We start from the raw sequence: 15994 nt of genomic DNA, 5'->3' as shown, positions 1-15994 counted from the left end.
AGAGCAATAGGACAGGGGACGGAAGGCACTCTAGTGCACTTGTACTCGCCCCTTACTGACCTCTTAGGAATCTGGATAGGTCAAGCGTAGATAATCTAAGGGTAAAGTGTTGGGGGTTTGGGGATGACACTATGGAGTCCGGTAATGAGTTCCACTCTTCGACAACTCGGTTACTGAAGTCATATTTTTTACAGTCAAGTTTGGAGCGGTTAATATTAAGTTTAAATCTGTTGTGTGCTCTTGTGTTGTTGTGGTTGAATCTGAAGTAGTCGCCGACAGGCAGGACGTTGCAGCATATGATCTTGTGGGCAATACTTAGATCTTGTTTAAGGCGTCTTAGTTCTAAACTTTCTAGGCCCAAGATTGAAAGTCTGGGTTTAGGGTGGCGGTGTGTGTGAACTCTCCCTTTTGCAGGAAGGCCACTGCAAAATTTAGGGTGAGGAAGTGTGACCCATAAGGCCCAGCTGGTGGTCTTTGGGATAGGTAAATGGGAGAAAGAGACACAGCTGTCTAACTGCTGGAAGATATTCTGATTTGTGGCCGTCCTTGGTGGTCTCTGAACTTGCTGGTTTTCTTGGAGACATTTCATGACCCAACCAGGTAACATCAACAGTGCTAGAAATGGGAAGAGCCTTCTCTGTGGCGGCCCCGACCCTCTGGAACCAGCTCCCCCCAGAGACTAGGATTGCCCCCACCCTCCTTGCCTTTCACAAACTTCTTAAAACCCACCTCTGCTGTCAGGCATGGGGGAACTGAGACATCTCCCCCGGGCCTATATAATTTATGAATGGTATGCTTGTGTGTGTGTCTTGTTTTTTTAAATAAGGGGTTTTTAGAGACTTTTTAATATTAGATTTGTGATACATTGTTTTTTGTTATTGTTGTGAGCCGCCCCGAGTCTGCGGAGAGGGGCGGCATACAAATCTAATAAATAAATAAATGAGTGGTAGTAACATAGAAACATAGAAGACTGACGGCAGAAAAAGACCTCATGGTCCATCTAGTCTGTCCTTATACTATTTCCTGTATTTTATCTTAGGATGGATATATGTTTATCCCAGGCACGTTTAAATTCAGTTACTGTGGATTTACCAACCATGTCTTCTGGAAATTTGTTCCAAGCATCTACTACTCTTTCAGTAAAATAATATTTCCTCATGTTGCTTCTGATCTTTCCCCCAACTAACCTCAGATTGTGCCCCCTTGTTCTTGTGTTCACTTTCCTATTAAAAACACTTCCCTCCTGAACCTTATTTAACCCTTTAACATGTTTAAATGTTTCAATCATGTTCCCCCCTTCCCCTTCTGTCCTCCAGACCAGTGTTTCCCAACCTTGGCAACTTGAAGATATCTGGACTTCAACTCCCAGAATTCCCCAGCCAGTGAATGCTGGCTGGGGAATTCTGGGAGTTGAAGTCCAGATATCTTCAAGTTGCCAAGGTTGGGAAACACTGCTCCAGACTATACAGATTGAGTTCATGAAGTCTTTCCTGATAAGCTTTATGCTTAAGACCTTCCACTAATTTTGTAGCCCGTCTTTAGACCCATTCAATTTGATCCATATCTTTTTGTAGGTCTCCAGAACTGAACACAGTATTATTCCAAATGTGTTCTCACCAGCGCTCTATACAGCGGGATCACAATCTCCCTCTTCCCAGTTGCTATACCTCTAGCTATGCAGCCAAGCATTCTACTTGCTTTCCCTACCGCCTGACTGCACAAACTGGTGTTTGTGGCGAGGAGGAGGAGAAAGAGGGCTGTGTGATCCTTGGGGCTCTCTCTGCACTTGATTGTTTTCTGACCCAACTAGGTAACATCACCAGGGTTAGTGTGGAGATTAACATTAGATTGACAAATCATGAATCAAACAACACCCCAATCAAAGAACTGCCAAACAAGAAAGCAGTAATTATCCCAATATCCCCGTTGTGGCCTGTTCACATCTTGTGCAATTAGTAATGAACTCAGAGGACTCAGAGCAGGGATGGGCGGTGGCAATGGAGTGTGTAGCTTAACTCCATTGCTGCTGGGTGCGCACGTGCGGTGCATATGCAACCAGTATGATTATGGTAAAAATTAAATTCGGCGCATGCACGGAAGCAAAGAAACCAGCAATTTTTGCTGCTGGAAGGATGTCCGTGCGATATTTCCGCTGCTGCATATCTGCAGCAGCCAAATCTCGCTGCAGCACCTACAGCGGCAGCTGGGACCACCAGCAAAAACGGCCTGTCCGAGCTCTGGCCGCATGGCCTGATTTCTGCTCTCTTGCGCTGCAGGCATCTCTCAGCGTGGTGATGATGTTCCCCCGAGCGAGTTGTGACCTTTGCAAGCAGCAGCACTGTGCTCCCCAAAGCCACAACTTGCTCGGGGCACCATTGCAGAACAGAACAGCCCGCGTAGCTGGAGCTCAGGGCTGCCCGGCCTCCTCCCTGCGCCCCATGCCATCTTCTTGGCAAGGGAAAAGCCATCGTGCAAGGTATGGCAAGCGGTGGCGGCAGAGCACTCAGGCTGCTCACGGCAAGGCAGGTGGGGGCGGGCAAATGGGCAGGGCACGCGGCGGGGGGTAACTTATCTTATTTTCACTTTCCGGCTTTTTTGCTTCTGCGCATTTGCAGAAGAAAAAAAAGCCAGAAATTGTGCATCCTTGTGTGAGATTTGGCTTCTGCTCATGCACAGAAGTTGAATTTCGTGCCGTACGCACGCACACTTCTGGCCCTGTTCTGGTGGCGCCAGGAATGGTGGCCCATCACTGACTCAGAGATAGTGGAGGAGCGGTACAGACGTCCTGTGTTCCTGGCACCCGAGACTGACAGTGAAGAGGACGTGGTGTCAGAGGCTGAAGAGCAACCAGGGCCTTCTGCACCTCCTGAGATGAGTGACTCAGGAGAAGAGGAGGAGCCTCTTCTTGATGCTAGGGTGCACAGGGCCTCTAGGACGCATGTGTGGTTACTCGGGAGGAGGTTTAGTCGTGAGTAGCACTGCTGGCTACTGGGCCACGGCTCTAGGCTATTTAAGACGGAGTCATGTGATTTTTGAACAACACTGTTTGTTTAGTTATTTATTGGATTTCTATGCTGCTCCTCTCAGAAGACTCAGGGCGGCTCACAACATATGAAAACAGTAAATTACAATAAAATTAATCCAATTAAATTAAATCTACAGTACATGGTTAACTAAAATCCCCAATTGTATTAAAAATCAATTCCAGTCATTCATACAGCAGTCATACAATCATTCGTTGGCCGGGGACTAAGATCTAATCGGTCCAAGCCTGACGACACAAATGAGTCTTAAGACTGTTACGAAAGGCGAGGAGGGTGGGGGCAATCTCTGGGGGGGAGCTGGTTCCAGAGGGCCACCCCCCCCCCACAGAGAAGGCTCTTTCCCTGGGTCCCGCCAAACGATATTGTCTAGTTGACGGGACCTGGAGAAGGCCGACTCTGTGGGACCTAACCAATCTCTGAGATTCGTGTGACAGTTCATGTGTTCATCCTAGAAATCTAGTTTTGTGTTCGGCTTGTGTTTAAAAGAACCACATTCTTGGCTTTTTTGATGAGCTCCGGGCTTCCAGCCAGCTCCTGTAAATCTACGCTACTGTAATTACGGCCGTCTTTTTCTAATCCTGGTACTCTGGCCAGCTGATAAGACTTTATAATCAGTGTGGTGAAGCCTTTGCTAAAGTTTATCTTCTTTTCAAAAAGACTCAAATTGCATAAGACTTTTGTAAATAGTAAAACTTTTATTAGTTCATTCCGGTGGTGTGCATCTGATTTTGGGGGGGCTCGGCACTGGGACAGAACAATCCCAAAACCAACGCTGACAGGGAGAGCCACTGAGAAGCAAATGCCACGACTACCACTGATGATGTTATCTAGTTTGGTAAGGAAACGTCTTCAAGAAAACAGTCCCGCTCAGAGAGCACCAAGGACCCTCTCCTCCCTTCACTCATAATCTGCAAATCCAGGTAGTCCTCAATTTGCAACTGTTCCTTTGGTGATCCTTTTAAGCTACAATGACACTGAAAAAAAGTGACTGAGGACCATTTTTCACCTTTGTGTCCGTCACAGCCTGCCCATGGTCATGTGATTTACATTCAGATGCTTGGCAACCGAATGCAGTAGAAGTGATGTGCTGGTGCCTGGAGGCTGTTGGGGCCTGGATGGGTGTCAACTCAACCCAGACAAGACGGAGTGGCTGTGGGTTTTGCCTCAAAACGACAATTCCATCTGCCCGTCCATTACCCTGGGGGGGAATTATTGACCCCCTCAGAGAGGGTTCGCAACTTGGGCGTCCTCCTCGATCCACAGCTCACATTAGAGAAACACCTTTCAGCTGTGGCGAGGGGGGCGTTTGCCCAGGTTCGCCTGGTGCATCAGTTGCGGCCCTATTTGGACAGGGAGTCATTGCTCACAGTCACTCATGCCCTTATCACCTCGAAGTTCGACTACTGCAACGCTCTCTACATGGGGCTACCTTTGAAAAGTGTTCGGAAACTTCAGATCATGCAGAATGCGGCCGCGAGAGCTATCATGGGGCTTCCTAGATTCGCCCACGTTTCTACAACACTCCATGGCCTGCATTGGCTGCCGATCGGTTTCTGGTCACAATTCAAAGTGTTGGTAATGACCTCTAAAGCCCTTCATGGCATTGGACCAGAATACCTCTGGAACTGCCTTCTACCGCACGAATCTCAGCGGCCGATAAGGTCCCACAGAGTTGGCCTTCTCCGAGTCCTGTCGACTAAACAATGTCGTTTGGCAGGCCCCAGGGGAAGAGCCTTCTCTGTGGCGGCCCCAGCCCTCTGGAATAAACTCCCCCGGAGATTAAAACGGCCCCCACCCTCCTTGTTTTTCACAATTTACTCAAGACCTACTTATATCGCCAGGCATGGGGGAATTAAGACATCTCCCCCAGGCTTTCTTATATTTTATGTTTGGTATGTATGTGTTGTATGGTTTTTTAATTGTTGGGTTTTTTTAATGTAATTTTATTATTAGATTTGTTCCATTGTTATACTGTTTTTATTGTTGTTGTGAGCCGCCCCGAGTCTTCAGAGAGGGGTGGCATACAAATCTAATAAATTGAATTGAATTGAATTGAATTGATTTACCTACGGATGTTGGTTCATATTTATGACGATCGCAGCGTCCCGGCCGGGGGTGTTATGTGATCCCCTTTTTGCGGCCTTCTGACCAGCAAAGTCAAGGCAGGAGCCAGATTCACTTAACAACCGCTGTTACCAATTTAAATATGGAGCAAGAGAATTCATAAAATGTAGGCAAAACTGGCTGAACCCATTTCTCACTTAGCAGCCTACATCCTAGGCTCGGTTGTGGCCGTATGTCAAGGACTACTGGTATTTATCTCTTTTGGGTCAAGATTTACCTCAGAAAACGGGCCGTTCCTTTGCAAACTTTTTTCGCCTCAGCTGACCTATTGCGTGAACGGATGTGAGGCGGTTCTTGAAGGGAAAAAAAGCAAAAAAGGGGGGGGGAGCAAAAAAAGGGCAGTTCTTGAAGGGGCAAAAAGAAAAAGGGTTTTCGTCTTTGATAACACTTGGTGAAGGTGTTTACTTCGGTCTTTGAAAAGGCGCCTCAAAGATCTACCTTGGCCTCTGATGTTCGCGTGAGGGGAAATGTGTGAAGAGAAAAAGGGACATTGCTCCCTCATCTTTCTACTGTCTCTTCTTTCCTTTCAGCTGCCATGGCTCCTAGCGGCTAATATCTAATTAATAAAAATTAATGTAGCAATAACGATATATAAACCATAAAATGGGATGCATTAAAATCAATTCTTGCTGTGTCTCGATACAAACAGGACTGCATTGTTTTATTAGTGGTGGGTTTTTTTAACCGGCGTCCTGCACCCACAGTTGTGCCAGGGTTTCTCGTATGCTGTGAGATTTCCACCCCCCTTTATTTTGTATTGTAATACATAGAAACACAGAAATATAGAAGACTCACGGCAGAAAAAGACCTCATGGTCCATCTAGTCTGCCCTTATACTATTTCCTGTATTTTATCTTACAATGGATATATGTTTATCCCAGGCATGTTTAAATTCAGTTACTGTGGATTTACCAACCACGTCTGCTGGAAGTTTGTTCCAAGGATCTACTACTCTTTCAGTGAAATAATATTTTCTCACGTTGCTTTTGATCTTTCCCCAAACTAACTTCAGATTGTGTCCCCTTGTTCTTGTGTTCACTTTCCTATTAAAAACACTTCCCTCCTGAACCTTATTTAACCCTTTGACATATTTAAATGTTTCGATCATGTCCCCCCTTTTCCTTCTGTCCTCCAGACTATACAGATTGAGTTCATGAAGTCTTTCCTGATACGTTTTATGCTTAAGACCTTCCACCATTCTTGTAGCCCGTCTTTGGACCCCTTCAATTTTGTCAATATCTTTTTGTAGGTGAGGTCTCCAGAACTGAACACAGTATTCTAAATTCTGCACAATGTGTATATACAGTATTCAGTTCGGTACCGATGCAGACAGTCCTCGTTTAGCAACCAGAATTGGGACTCGGAGACTCAATTATTAAGTGAGAAACCGGATCTCAATGTTCTTCAGGGTTTGTTGTTTTTTCCCCGTTTATCGACCTGCAAAGGTCATAAACACAAGGATTTGTTATAGGTAGCTGTTGTGGTTGGCTGTGGCCCAGCTCCTGCCCCAGGGAATGTGGAGGTGGAGGCAGGGGAAACGTTAACATGTCCTAGGCCTGTTTTGTTGCCGGCAGAGTCAGGGAGTGCAGTTTCCTCGGACAAAGAAGAAGGTTGGGGTGACTTGGAAGAGGGGGGGCTTGGCACACAGCCCAGGAAGCCAATCACCATCTTGGGTCGATTCAGATGACAAAGTATTAGACCCACGCAGGCGCACGCAGGTGCAGACTTATGCATCGAAGAGACCAATTGAGGAAATATTACAGGAGATAAGAGAGGCCACCTGTGTTTGGATGGGGCTCCAGTAATTAGAACTGCTGCTATAAATAGCAGCGTGCTAGTTTGGCCATTGTGGAAGATTATCTGATCACATTTCTTCAGGATCGTGCCTCGCTGTTTCTGAACTTTGTTTGTGGATTTTTCACACCTTTGACACCAAAGCAGAGTAAAGTGTGTGTGTGTTTCACTTCGTGGGAAGAAGGAGGGCTGTGACGTTTCTTCACAGCTACTAGCTATGTACTTAAGGACTGATTAAGGGACATGTACAGCCTACAAGGTTGTTTTGGGGAAGACTGCTCTTTGCAATACAAAAAGTGTTCTGTCGGGCTCTCTGGTAGACTCCTCCCAAAAATTCACAGGTACAAATTTCAGACACACACACGTTTGAAAATTCAAAACAATGTTCTTTATAAGGAAAATTCACTTAAACTAAGCCCTCTTTTGCTATTATAGCAAAGAGCACTGTCTGCAAACAAACTGGTAATTTGTACAAGTCCCTTATCAGTTCTGTGACACTTAGCTTGCAGCTGTGAGGCAATTCACAGTCTTTCTTCTTTCACAAAGTGAAACACACTTTGCTCTGGTTTCGTTTCAAAGCGGGGAAAAATCAGCACACAAAAGGTCAAAGTCAGTAAAGCAGTCACGAAACACATCGATCAGATAATCCTCCACAATGGCCAAACCCACAGGCTGCTATTTATAGCAGCCTCACTAATGACCACAGCCCCACCCAACCACAGGTGGCCTCATTTTCTTTGATAATAATCTCTCAGTTGTTGCTGCCTATGCATCGCTCTCCGCATGCGTGGCTGTATCATTAACTCTTGTTCTGTATCCAAGGAGGAGCTAGATAATTTATCTCCTTCTGAGCTGTCTGCCACACTCTCCTCCTCTCTGTCACTCATGTCTTCTTGGTCAGAGGAGCCTTCATCATCAGATTCCACCGGGGGCAAAACAGGCCTGCAGCATGTGGATGTCTCCCCCACATCCACAGTCCTTGGGGCAGGAGCAGGGCCAGAGCTAACCACAACAAAAAGGGTGCTTTGTTTCTTTTGAATTTTGTGATTAAGGACATTGTTTTGAATTTTCAAATGTGTGTGTGTCTGAAATTTGTACCCATGAATTTTTGGGAGGCTTCTACCAGAGAGCCCAGCAGAACAGTAGCCCTCCACGTAAAACAGTGACTGTTCGAAGTTACAATGGCACTGGACAAAAGGGGCCTAGGACCGTTTTTCTCAGTTATGACCTTTCTAGAAGCTCCATAATCCATGATCCACATGGCCAAATTCAGACACTTGGCAGCCGGTTCATATTTATGACCATTGCTCTGTCGTTGCGAACTTCGAACAAGCAAAGTCAATGTGGGAAGCCAGATTCACTTCACAACTAATGTCGCTAACAGAACGACGGCAGGGATGCACTTAGCCATGAAAAAGTCATAAAGTCAGGTTTGACTCGCTTAACAACCTTCTTGCTTAGTAATGGATAGTCAATTCCCAATGTTGGCTATAGATCAAGGGTTATAAAAAAATGAATGACCAATGGTGAAGACATTAAAAAGAAAAAAGAAAAAAAGCCAGCGCAAAATGTCTCCAATATTACAGGGCTAAAAAAGTCAGTTTGGTGTAATGAATCAGATGTTATTGAGGTGTGCCAGTGCTGTCGGCAGATGTTATTGTGGTATACCAGTGAGGAGGATGGGGAGGAACATGGGCCAGTCCTGAAGTCTGAGAAAGGCTCTGATGAGAGCTCTGCGTTGGAGGCAGAAATGGAGCCAGGGCCATCTGACAATTATCAGCTACCTTCGGAATGGAATAGAAGAATAGAATAGAATAGAATCTTTATTGGCCAAGTGTGATTGGACTCACAAGGAATTTGTTCTCTCACTGTACATAAAAGAAAATACCGTATATATTTGTCAAGAATCCTGAGGTCTAACGCTTAATGATTGTCATAGGGGTCAAATAAGCAATGAGAAAACAATATTACTAAAAAAATCTTAAGGATACAAGCAACAAGTTACAATCATACAGTCATAAGTGGAAGGAAATGGGTGATAGGAATGATGAGAAAAAAGTAGTAGTAATAGTAGTGCAGACTTGGTAAATGGTTTGACAATGTTGAGGGGATTATTTGTTTAGCAGAGTGATGGCATTCGGGGAAAACTGTTCTTGTGTCTAGTTGTCTTGGTGTGCAGTGCTCTGTAGCGACGTTTTGAGGGCAGGAGTTGAAACAGTTTGTGTCCAGGATGCGAGGGGTCAGTAAATATTCTCACGACCCTCTTTTTGACTCACGCAGTCCACAGGTCCTCAATGGAAGGCAGGTTGGCAGCCTTTGTTTTTTCTGCAGTTCTGATTCTCCTCTGAAGTTTGTGTCGGTCCTGTTGGGTTGCAGCACCAAACCAGACAGTGATAGAGGAGCAGATGACAGACTCAATGATTCCTCTGTAGAACTGGATCAGCAGCTCCTTGGGCAGTTTGAGCTTCCTGAATAATGCAAACATGGAAACAACAGCGTTTTTCTAAACCAGTGTTTTTCAACCAGTGTGCCGCGGCACACTAGTGTGCTGTGGAACATGGTCAGGTGTGCCGCAAGAGGGGAGGGAGAAGGAGAAAGAAAGCAAGAGAGAGAGAAAGAGTGAGAGAGTGAGAGAGAGAGAGAGAAAGAAGAGAAAGAAAGAGAGAGAGAAAGAAAGCAAGAGAGAGGGAAAAAGAAAGAAAGCGAGCGAGAGAGAAAGCAAGAGAGAGCGGGGGGGGGAGAAAGAGAGAAAGAGAGAGAAAGCAAGCAAGAGAGAGAGTTTGTGTGTGAGAGAGAAAGAAAGAAAGAGAGAAGGAGAGGGAGAAATGTGAGAAAAAAGGGGAGAAAAAAAGAGAAATGAGAAAATGATTGAGACAGAGAATGAGAGGAAAGAGAGAGGAACAAAAGAGAGAAGTGACTCTTGATTTAAAGCATATGATAAAAAGCACCCAAAGAATAAGAGAGAAAAAGCCCCTAGCCCTCACCTGTTTTTGGAAATGGTTCAAGAGTGTGTATACACACACACACACAAGCGGGGGGGGGCAATATGTATAATATGTACTGTCTTAGAGTGTCATTTTGGTGGGTGGTGTGCCCCAGGACTTTGTAAATGTAAAAAATGTGCCGCAGCTCAAGAAAGGTTGAAAATCACTGTTCTAAACAATAAAAAAAATCAAGGTTGATCTCTAAGTCTCTTCAATTCCTTTCTGTCTCCCCAGCACCAGCTCCAAGCTCAACACCTTTCCCATCACGCACCCCCCATCCCCTTGACCCCTCACCCTTCCGGCGTCCAGTCTGCCAGCCTGGCTAGCCTCGGTAGCGCTTCTGGGCTGTTGGCGCTGTCCGGAGCATTGGGCACGCAGGCCCATCTGGTCGCCAAGGATGACCGAGGGCTTCTCGATGTTGACCGGGGTAAGTTTCTCCAGATAATCTTGGTTTTTTCATTCTTTGATTGCTCAAATTTGCCTAAATAAGGGAATGGAGGGGAAAGATTGGTTCTATCAGGACAATTCTGGCAACTTTCAGGTGTACAGACTTCAATTCCCAGAATTCCCCAGTGAGCATTTGTGGACCAACTCCCAAAATTCCCCAGCCAACATTTCTGGACTTCCAACTCTCAGAATTCCCCAGCCAATATTTGTGGACTTCAGCTCCCAGAATTCCCCAGCTACTGTTTGTGGACTTCCAACTCCCAGAATTCCCCAGCCAACATTTGTGGACTGCAACTCCCAGAATTCCCCAGCCAACATTTGTAGGTTTCAATTCCCAGATTTCCCTAGCCAGCATTTGTGGACTTCAGCTCCCAGAATTCCCCAGCTACTGCTTGTGGACTTCAATTCCCAGAATTCCCCAGCCCCTCTTTGTGGACTTCCGACTCCCAGAATTCCCTGGCCAACTTTTGTAGACTTGAATTCCCAGAATTCTTTAGCCAGCATTGGTGGACTTCCAACTCCCAGAATTCCCCAGCCAACATTTGTGAACTGCAACTCCCAGAATTCCCCAGCCAACATTCCTAAATTTCAGGTCCCAGAATTCTCAAATTCTTAAAAACATCTTAAAAGTTGCCCTCTTTAGGAAACATTGCTGTAATGTAACCCGTGGGCTTTCATTACGGTTCCCCTAGATATGAAGAAACATTGGATGTCTAGTTTAAAACCTTCTCCCAACAAGTGACTAGTTCACATTGTCTGATATTTGGGGTGATTGTGGTGGGAGTTGGGAATTCTGGAGATTGAAATCTGCCTACCTTAAAAGTTTGCCAGGTTTGAGAAATGCAGAAACTGGTGTTTTGAGTCACTTTGAAAGAAGGCACCGATCTTTCTGTTTGCCCGTGTGCGTTAAGATTGCTATTCCTTATGAAATGAGCTTTATAGGGTGGGAATTTTGAGGGTCCCAACCAAAATTTAGAAACTGAGTACTAGGAAAAAGATGTCAACTGTTTCTAAAACTAAAAGAAGTGTAAATGTGGAGCAGTTGGCCAGGTAGTGGGATGAGTTTCCTGTTACTAGATTATTCATTTATTTCATTCAGTGTATTTAGCCCAACTTTAAAACTGGTGGACTTCAGCTCCCATAATTCCCTAACCCAGTGTTTCCCAACCTTGGCAACTTGAAGATATCTGGACTTCAACTCCCAAAATTCCCCAACCTGTATTCGGAATTGTTGAATTCTGGGAATTGAAGTCCCCAAGTCTTAAAGTTGCCAATGTTAGATGCCTCTGATTTAATTCATGCTAGGAATAGAATAGAATAGAATTCTATATTGGCCAAGTGTGATTGGACACACAAGGAATTTGTCTTGGTGCACATGCTCTCAGTGTACATAAAAGAAAATATAAGAATAGAATAGAATAGAATAGAATAGAATTCTTTATTGGCCAAGTGTGATTGGACACACAAGGAATTTGTTTTGGTGCATCTGCTCTCAGTGTACATAAAAGAAAATGTAGATTTATCAGGTAGTTTATTAATGGATGATTTGCGACATAGCCACAGGTAGTCCCTGACTTACGAACATTTTGAAGTTAAAACGGCGCCAACAAAAGTGACGTGCGACCAGTCCTTGTACATATGACTATTTGCAGCGTCCTGGGGTCACGTGATCGCCATTTGTGACTTTCCCGGCCTACGTCCGGCAAGCAAAGCCAATGGGAATTTTGCAAATCATTATAGTGTGATGTCTCACTTAGCGACTGCCATAACCAGACTTAATGGCAAGAAAAAGAGATCATAAACCATAAAAAGCTCATAAAAATCAGATACAGCCCTAAGACACTTTGCTTTCCAGCTGTCCTATATAGCGACAAATTTTCCCAGTTGTAAGTCGAGGACTACTCATATTTCTTCAATTATCGGCTGCAAAGGTTGGCCTGGGTCAGTGGTCGAGGAGAAGAGAATTCGGAGTCCTTTTTGTTGCTAATCACCCGGTCCCACTTATCGCGGTGAATGCCATCCATCCAATATAGATCGTTTTAGGGGTGCAACTTTGACAAGGGATGGGGGGAAAGAATGGGGAGGGTCTCGTCCTTTTCAAATGCCCCTGAAACACCCCCCCCCCGCCTCCAGTTAAAGAGGCAGGTAGGTGCAATCCGATGATAATTTAATGTTCACATTTTGTACCGTTGTGAGCGGGTGTTTTTATGTACAGTTGAAGGCGGGATGGGTGGCAATTCTTCGTGTTTTGATACTAAAACCCTTCTCTTCTTGTCTTGTTGCCTGTTCCGTGTTGTCATGGCGACAGAGAGAGACCCCGGACCCGTAAGTCTCTTTGCTTCCCCCCCTTTCTTTCTCTGCACCCCTCCCCTCCCAATTGTTTCTCCTCCCTCCTCCTAGCCCCCAGCAGGGAAGAGAAGCTGTTTATCTCGTATGTATGTATGTATGTATGTATGTATGTATGTATGTATGTATGTATATACACATTTATATATATACATACGTATGTCTGTGAATAACATAACGAAAATGAAAATATAGGAAGACTAGTATGTTACACATATAGTATATAGTTTGTCAGCTATCTGTAGAGGCAAAAAGGAAGCCATATGCATATATATATATATATATATATATATATATATATATATATATATATATATATATATATAGAGAGAGAGAGAGAGAGAGAGAGAGAGAGAGAGAGAGAGAGATAGAGAGAGAGATAGAGATAGAAAGGTAGACAGACAGACAGACAGACAGATAGATAGAAAGGTAGGTAGATAGATTAGGTAGGTAGATTAGGTAGGTAGGTAGGTAGGTAGATAGAAAGGTAGGTAGGTAGATAGATTAGATAGGTAGGTAGAGAGAGAGAGAGATAGATAATAGATAGAGAGATAGATAGATAGATAGATAGATAGATAGATAGATAGATAGATAGAGATAGATAGATAGATAGATAGATAGATAGACAGACAGACAGACAGACAGACAGACAGACAGACAGACAGACAGATAGATAGATAAGGTAGGTAGGTAGGTAGATAGATAGATAGATAGATAGATAGATAGATAGATAGAGATAGATGATAGATAGATAGATAGAAAGGTAGGTAGGTAGGTAGATTAGATAGGTAGATAGAGAGAGAGAGAGAGAGAGAGAGAGAGAGAGAGAGAGAGAGATGATAGATAGATAGATAGATAGATAGATAGATAGATAGATAGATAGATAGATAGAGATAGATAGATAGATAGATAGAGATAGATGATAGATAGATAGATAGATAGATAGATAGATAGATAGATAGATAGATAGATAGAAAGGTAGGTAGGTAGGTAGATTAGATAGGGAGAGAGAGAGAGAGAGAGAGAGAGATAGATGATAGATAGATAGATAGATAGATAGATAGAGATAGATAGATAGATAGATAGATAGATAGATAGATAGATAGATAGATAGATAGATAGATAGATAGAAAGGTAGGTAGGTAGATAGGTAGATAGATAGATAGATAGATAGATAGATAGATAGATAGATAGATAGATAGATAGATAGAAAGGTAGGTAGGTAGGTAGGTAGGTAGATAGATAGATAGATAGATAGATAGATAGATAGATAGATAGATAGATAGAAAGGTAGGTAGGTAGGTAGATAGATAGATAGATAGATAGATAGATAGATAGAAAGGTAGGTAGGTAGGTAGGTAGATAGGTAGATAGGTAGGTAGGTAGGTAGATAGATAGATAGATAGATAGATAGATAGATAGATAGATAGGTAGAAAGGTAGGTAGGTAGATAGATAGATAGATAGATAGATAGATAGATAGATAGATAGATAGAAAGGTAGGTAGGTAGGTAGGTAGATAGGTAGATAGGTAGATAGGTAGGTAGGTAGGTAGGTAGATAGATAGATAGATAGATAGATAGATAGATAGATAGATAGATAGATAGATAGATAGAAAGGTAGGTAGGTAGGTAGGTAGATAGATAGATAGATAGATAGATAGATAGATAGATAGAAAGGTAGGTAGGTAGGTAGGTAGATAGATAGATAGATAGATAGATAGATAGAAAGGTAGGTAGGTAGGTAGATAGATAGATAGGTAGGTAGGTAGGTAGATAGATAGATAGATAGAAAGGTAGGTAGATAGATAGATAGATAGATAGATAGATAGATAGATAGATAGATAGATAGATAGATAGATAGAAAGGTAGGTAGGTAGGTAGGTAGGTAGGTAGATAGATAGATAGATAGATAGATAGATAGATAGATAGATAGATAGATAGATAGAAAGGTAGGTAGGTAGGTAGGTAGGTAGGTAGGTAGGTAGGTAGGTAGATAGATAGATAGATAGATAGATAGATAGATAGATAGATAGATAGAAAGGTAGGTAGGTAGGTAGGTAGATAGATAGATAGATAGATAGATAGATAGATAGATAGATAGATAGATAGATAGATAGAAAGGTAGGTAGGTAGGTAGATAGATAGATTTATTATGTATCTACCTACCTACCTACCTACCTATCTATTTATTTATCCACATTCACCCAATTCAGTCATTCATCGGCTGGGGGAGAATCTTGTGGCTCACAGTCCCCGTGCCCTCCAGCAGAGGTAGGTCTTCAGAGCTTTCCGAAAGACATTTGAAAGAAATTTGTGGATTGCTCTCAAATAAACGATAGGTATAGATACCAGGGTTGGGTTCTAATTTACTTCACTACCTGTTTGTTTCCTCCTGCTATGCGCGCGTGCCGAAAAATTAACCCCCACCCACCCACCCCCAAAGAAGCCAAAAACAAGATGCAGTGCTGAAAACCCGGCTCCTGCACATGCGCAGAATGGGGGGAAACGCGGAAACCCCTCCTTCCCCATCAAAAAATATGGCAGAGTCCACAGACCGGCACTGACAGAACCGGTTCTGTGACATCGTGGTGATGTCACCAGGAGGTTGCTACTGGTTTGGGCGAACCGGTCCTGGGGCAGAGTCTTGGGGGTTACAACAGACCCCTTCTGTTGTAGGGGCTCCATTCTGCCCTTGGTTTTATTGGAGGCGCTGAACTCTCCTCTCCCCTGAACTCGCCTCGGTAGCCTTTCCAACAAACGGAAAAGAAACCATCCACTTCATGGATGAAATACGGAAAGGAGGAACAGTCCTTGTTTGTTTTACAAGTTCATTGATGGAGCTGTGAAACGAGGGCCCTTTTTTTGCTCTTGAAAAGGGATTTAAGGAGGCGCTTGGAACAAGCTCTCTGTCTTATTGTAAGCTGCCTGGATTCATTGCATATGAAAGAAAGAAGGAAGGAAGGAAGGAAGGAAAGAAAGAGGGAGAGAGAGAGGAAAGAAAGGAGGGAGGGAGGAAGAAAGAGAAAGAAAGAAAGAAAAAAGAAAGAGGGAGAGAGGGAGGGAGGAAGAAAAAGAGAAAGAGTGAAAGGAGGGAGAAAGGGAGGGAGGGAGGAAGGAAAGAAAAGAAGAAAAAAAGAATTTCTTTTTCTCCATTCCCTTTCTTCTCTTCCCTTTCTTGTTCCCTTTCTCTTCCGTTCCTTTTCTTCCCTTCTCTTTTCCTTTCATTCCCTTCCCTTTCCCTCTTCCCGTTTCCT

General features: G+C 43.8%; 1 protein-coding gene across 6 annotated transcripts in view; it reads left to right on the top strand.

Moving 5' to 3' along the window:
* Positions 1 to 15994, top strand: part of LOC139163734 (transducin-like enhancer protein 1) — a 111642-nt gene that overhangs the window by 47255 nt on the left and 48393 nt on the right. For all 6 annotated transcript variants that reach the window (XR_011558515.1, XR_011558516.1, XM_070744751.1 and 3 more), the window contains exons 8-9: positions 10181 to 10373; positions 12702 to 12718. Coding sequence is in view for 4 of the 6 variants with exons in the window: in XM_070744751.1 (XP_070600852.1) it covers positions 10181 to 10373; positions 12702 to 12718 (210 nt within the window). In the remaining 2 variants the exon portion in view is untranslated. The remainder of the gene's footprint in view (positions 1 to 10180; positions 10374 to 12701; positions 12719 to 15994) is intronic.

The sequence above is a fragment of the Erythrolamprus reginae genome, chromosome 1, assembly GCF_031021105.1.
Source record: "Erythrolamprus reginae isolate rEryReg1 chromosome 1, rEryReg1.hap1, whole genome shotgun sequence".
Lineage (NCBI taxonomy): Eukaryota > Metazoa > Chordata > Lepidosauria > Squamata > Dipsadidae > Erythrolamprus > Erythrolamprus reginae.
This window is presented reverse-complemented; position numbering and strand designations above follow the sequence as displayed.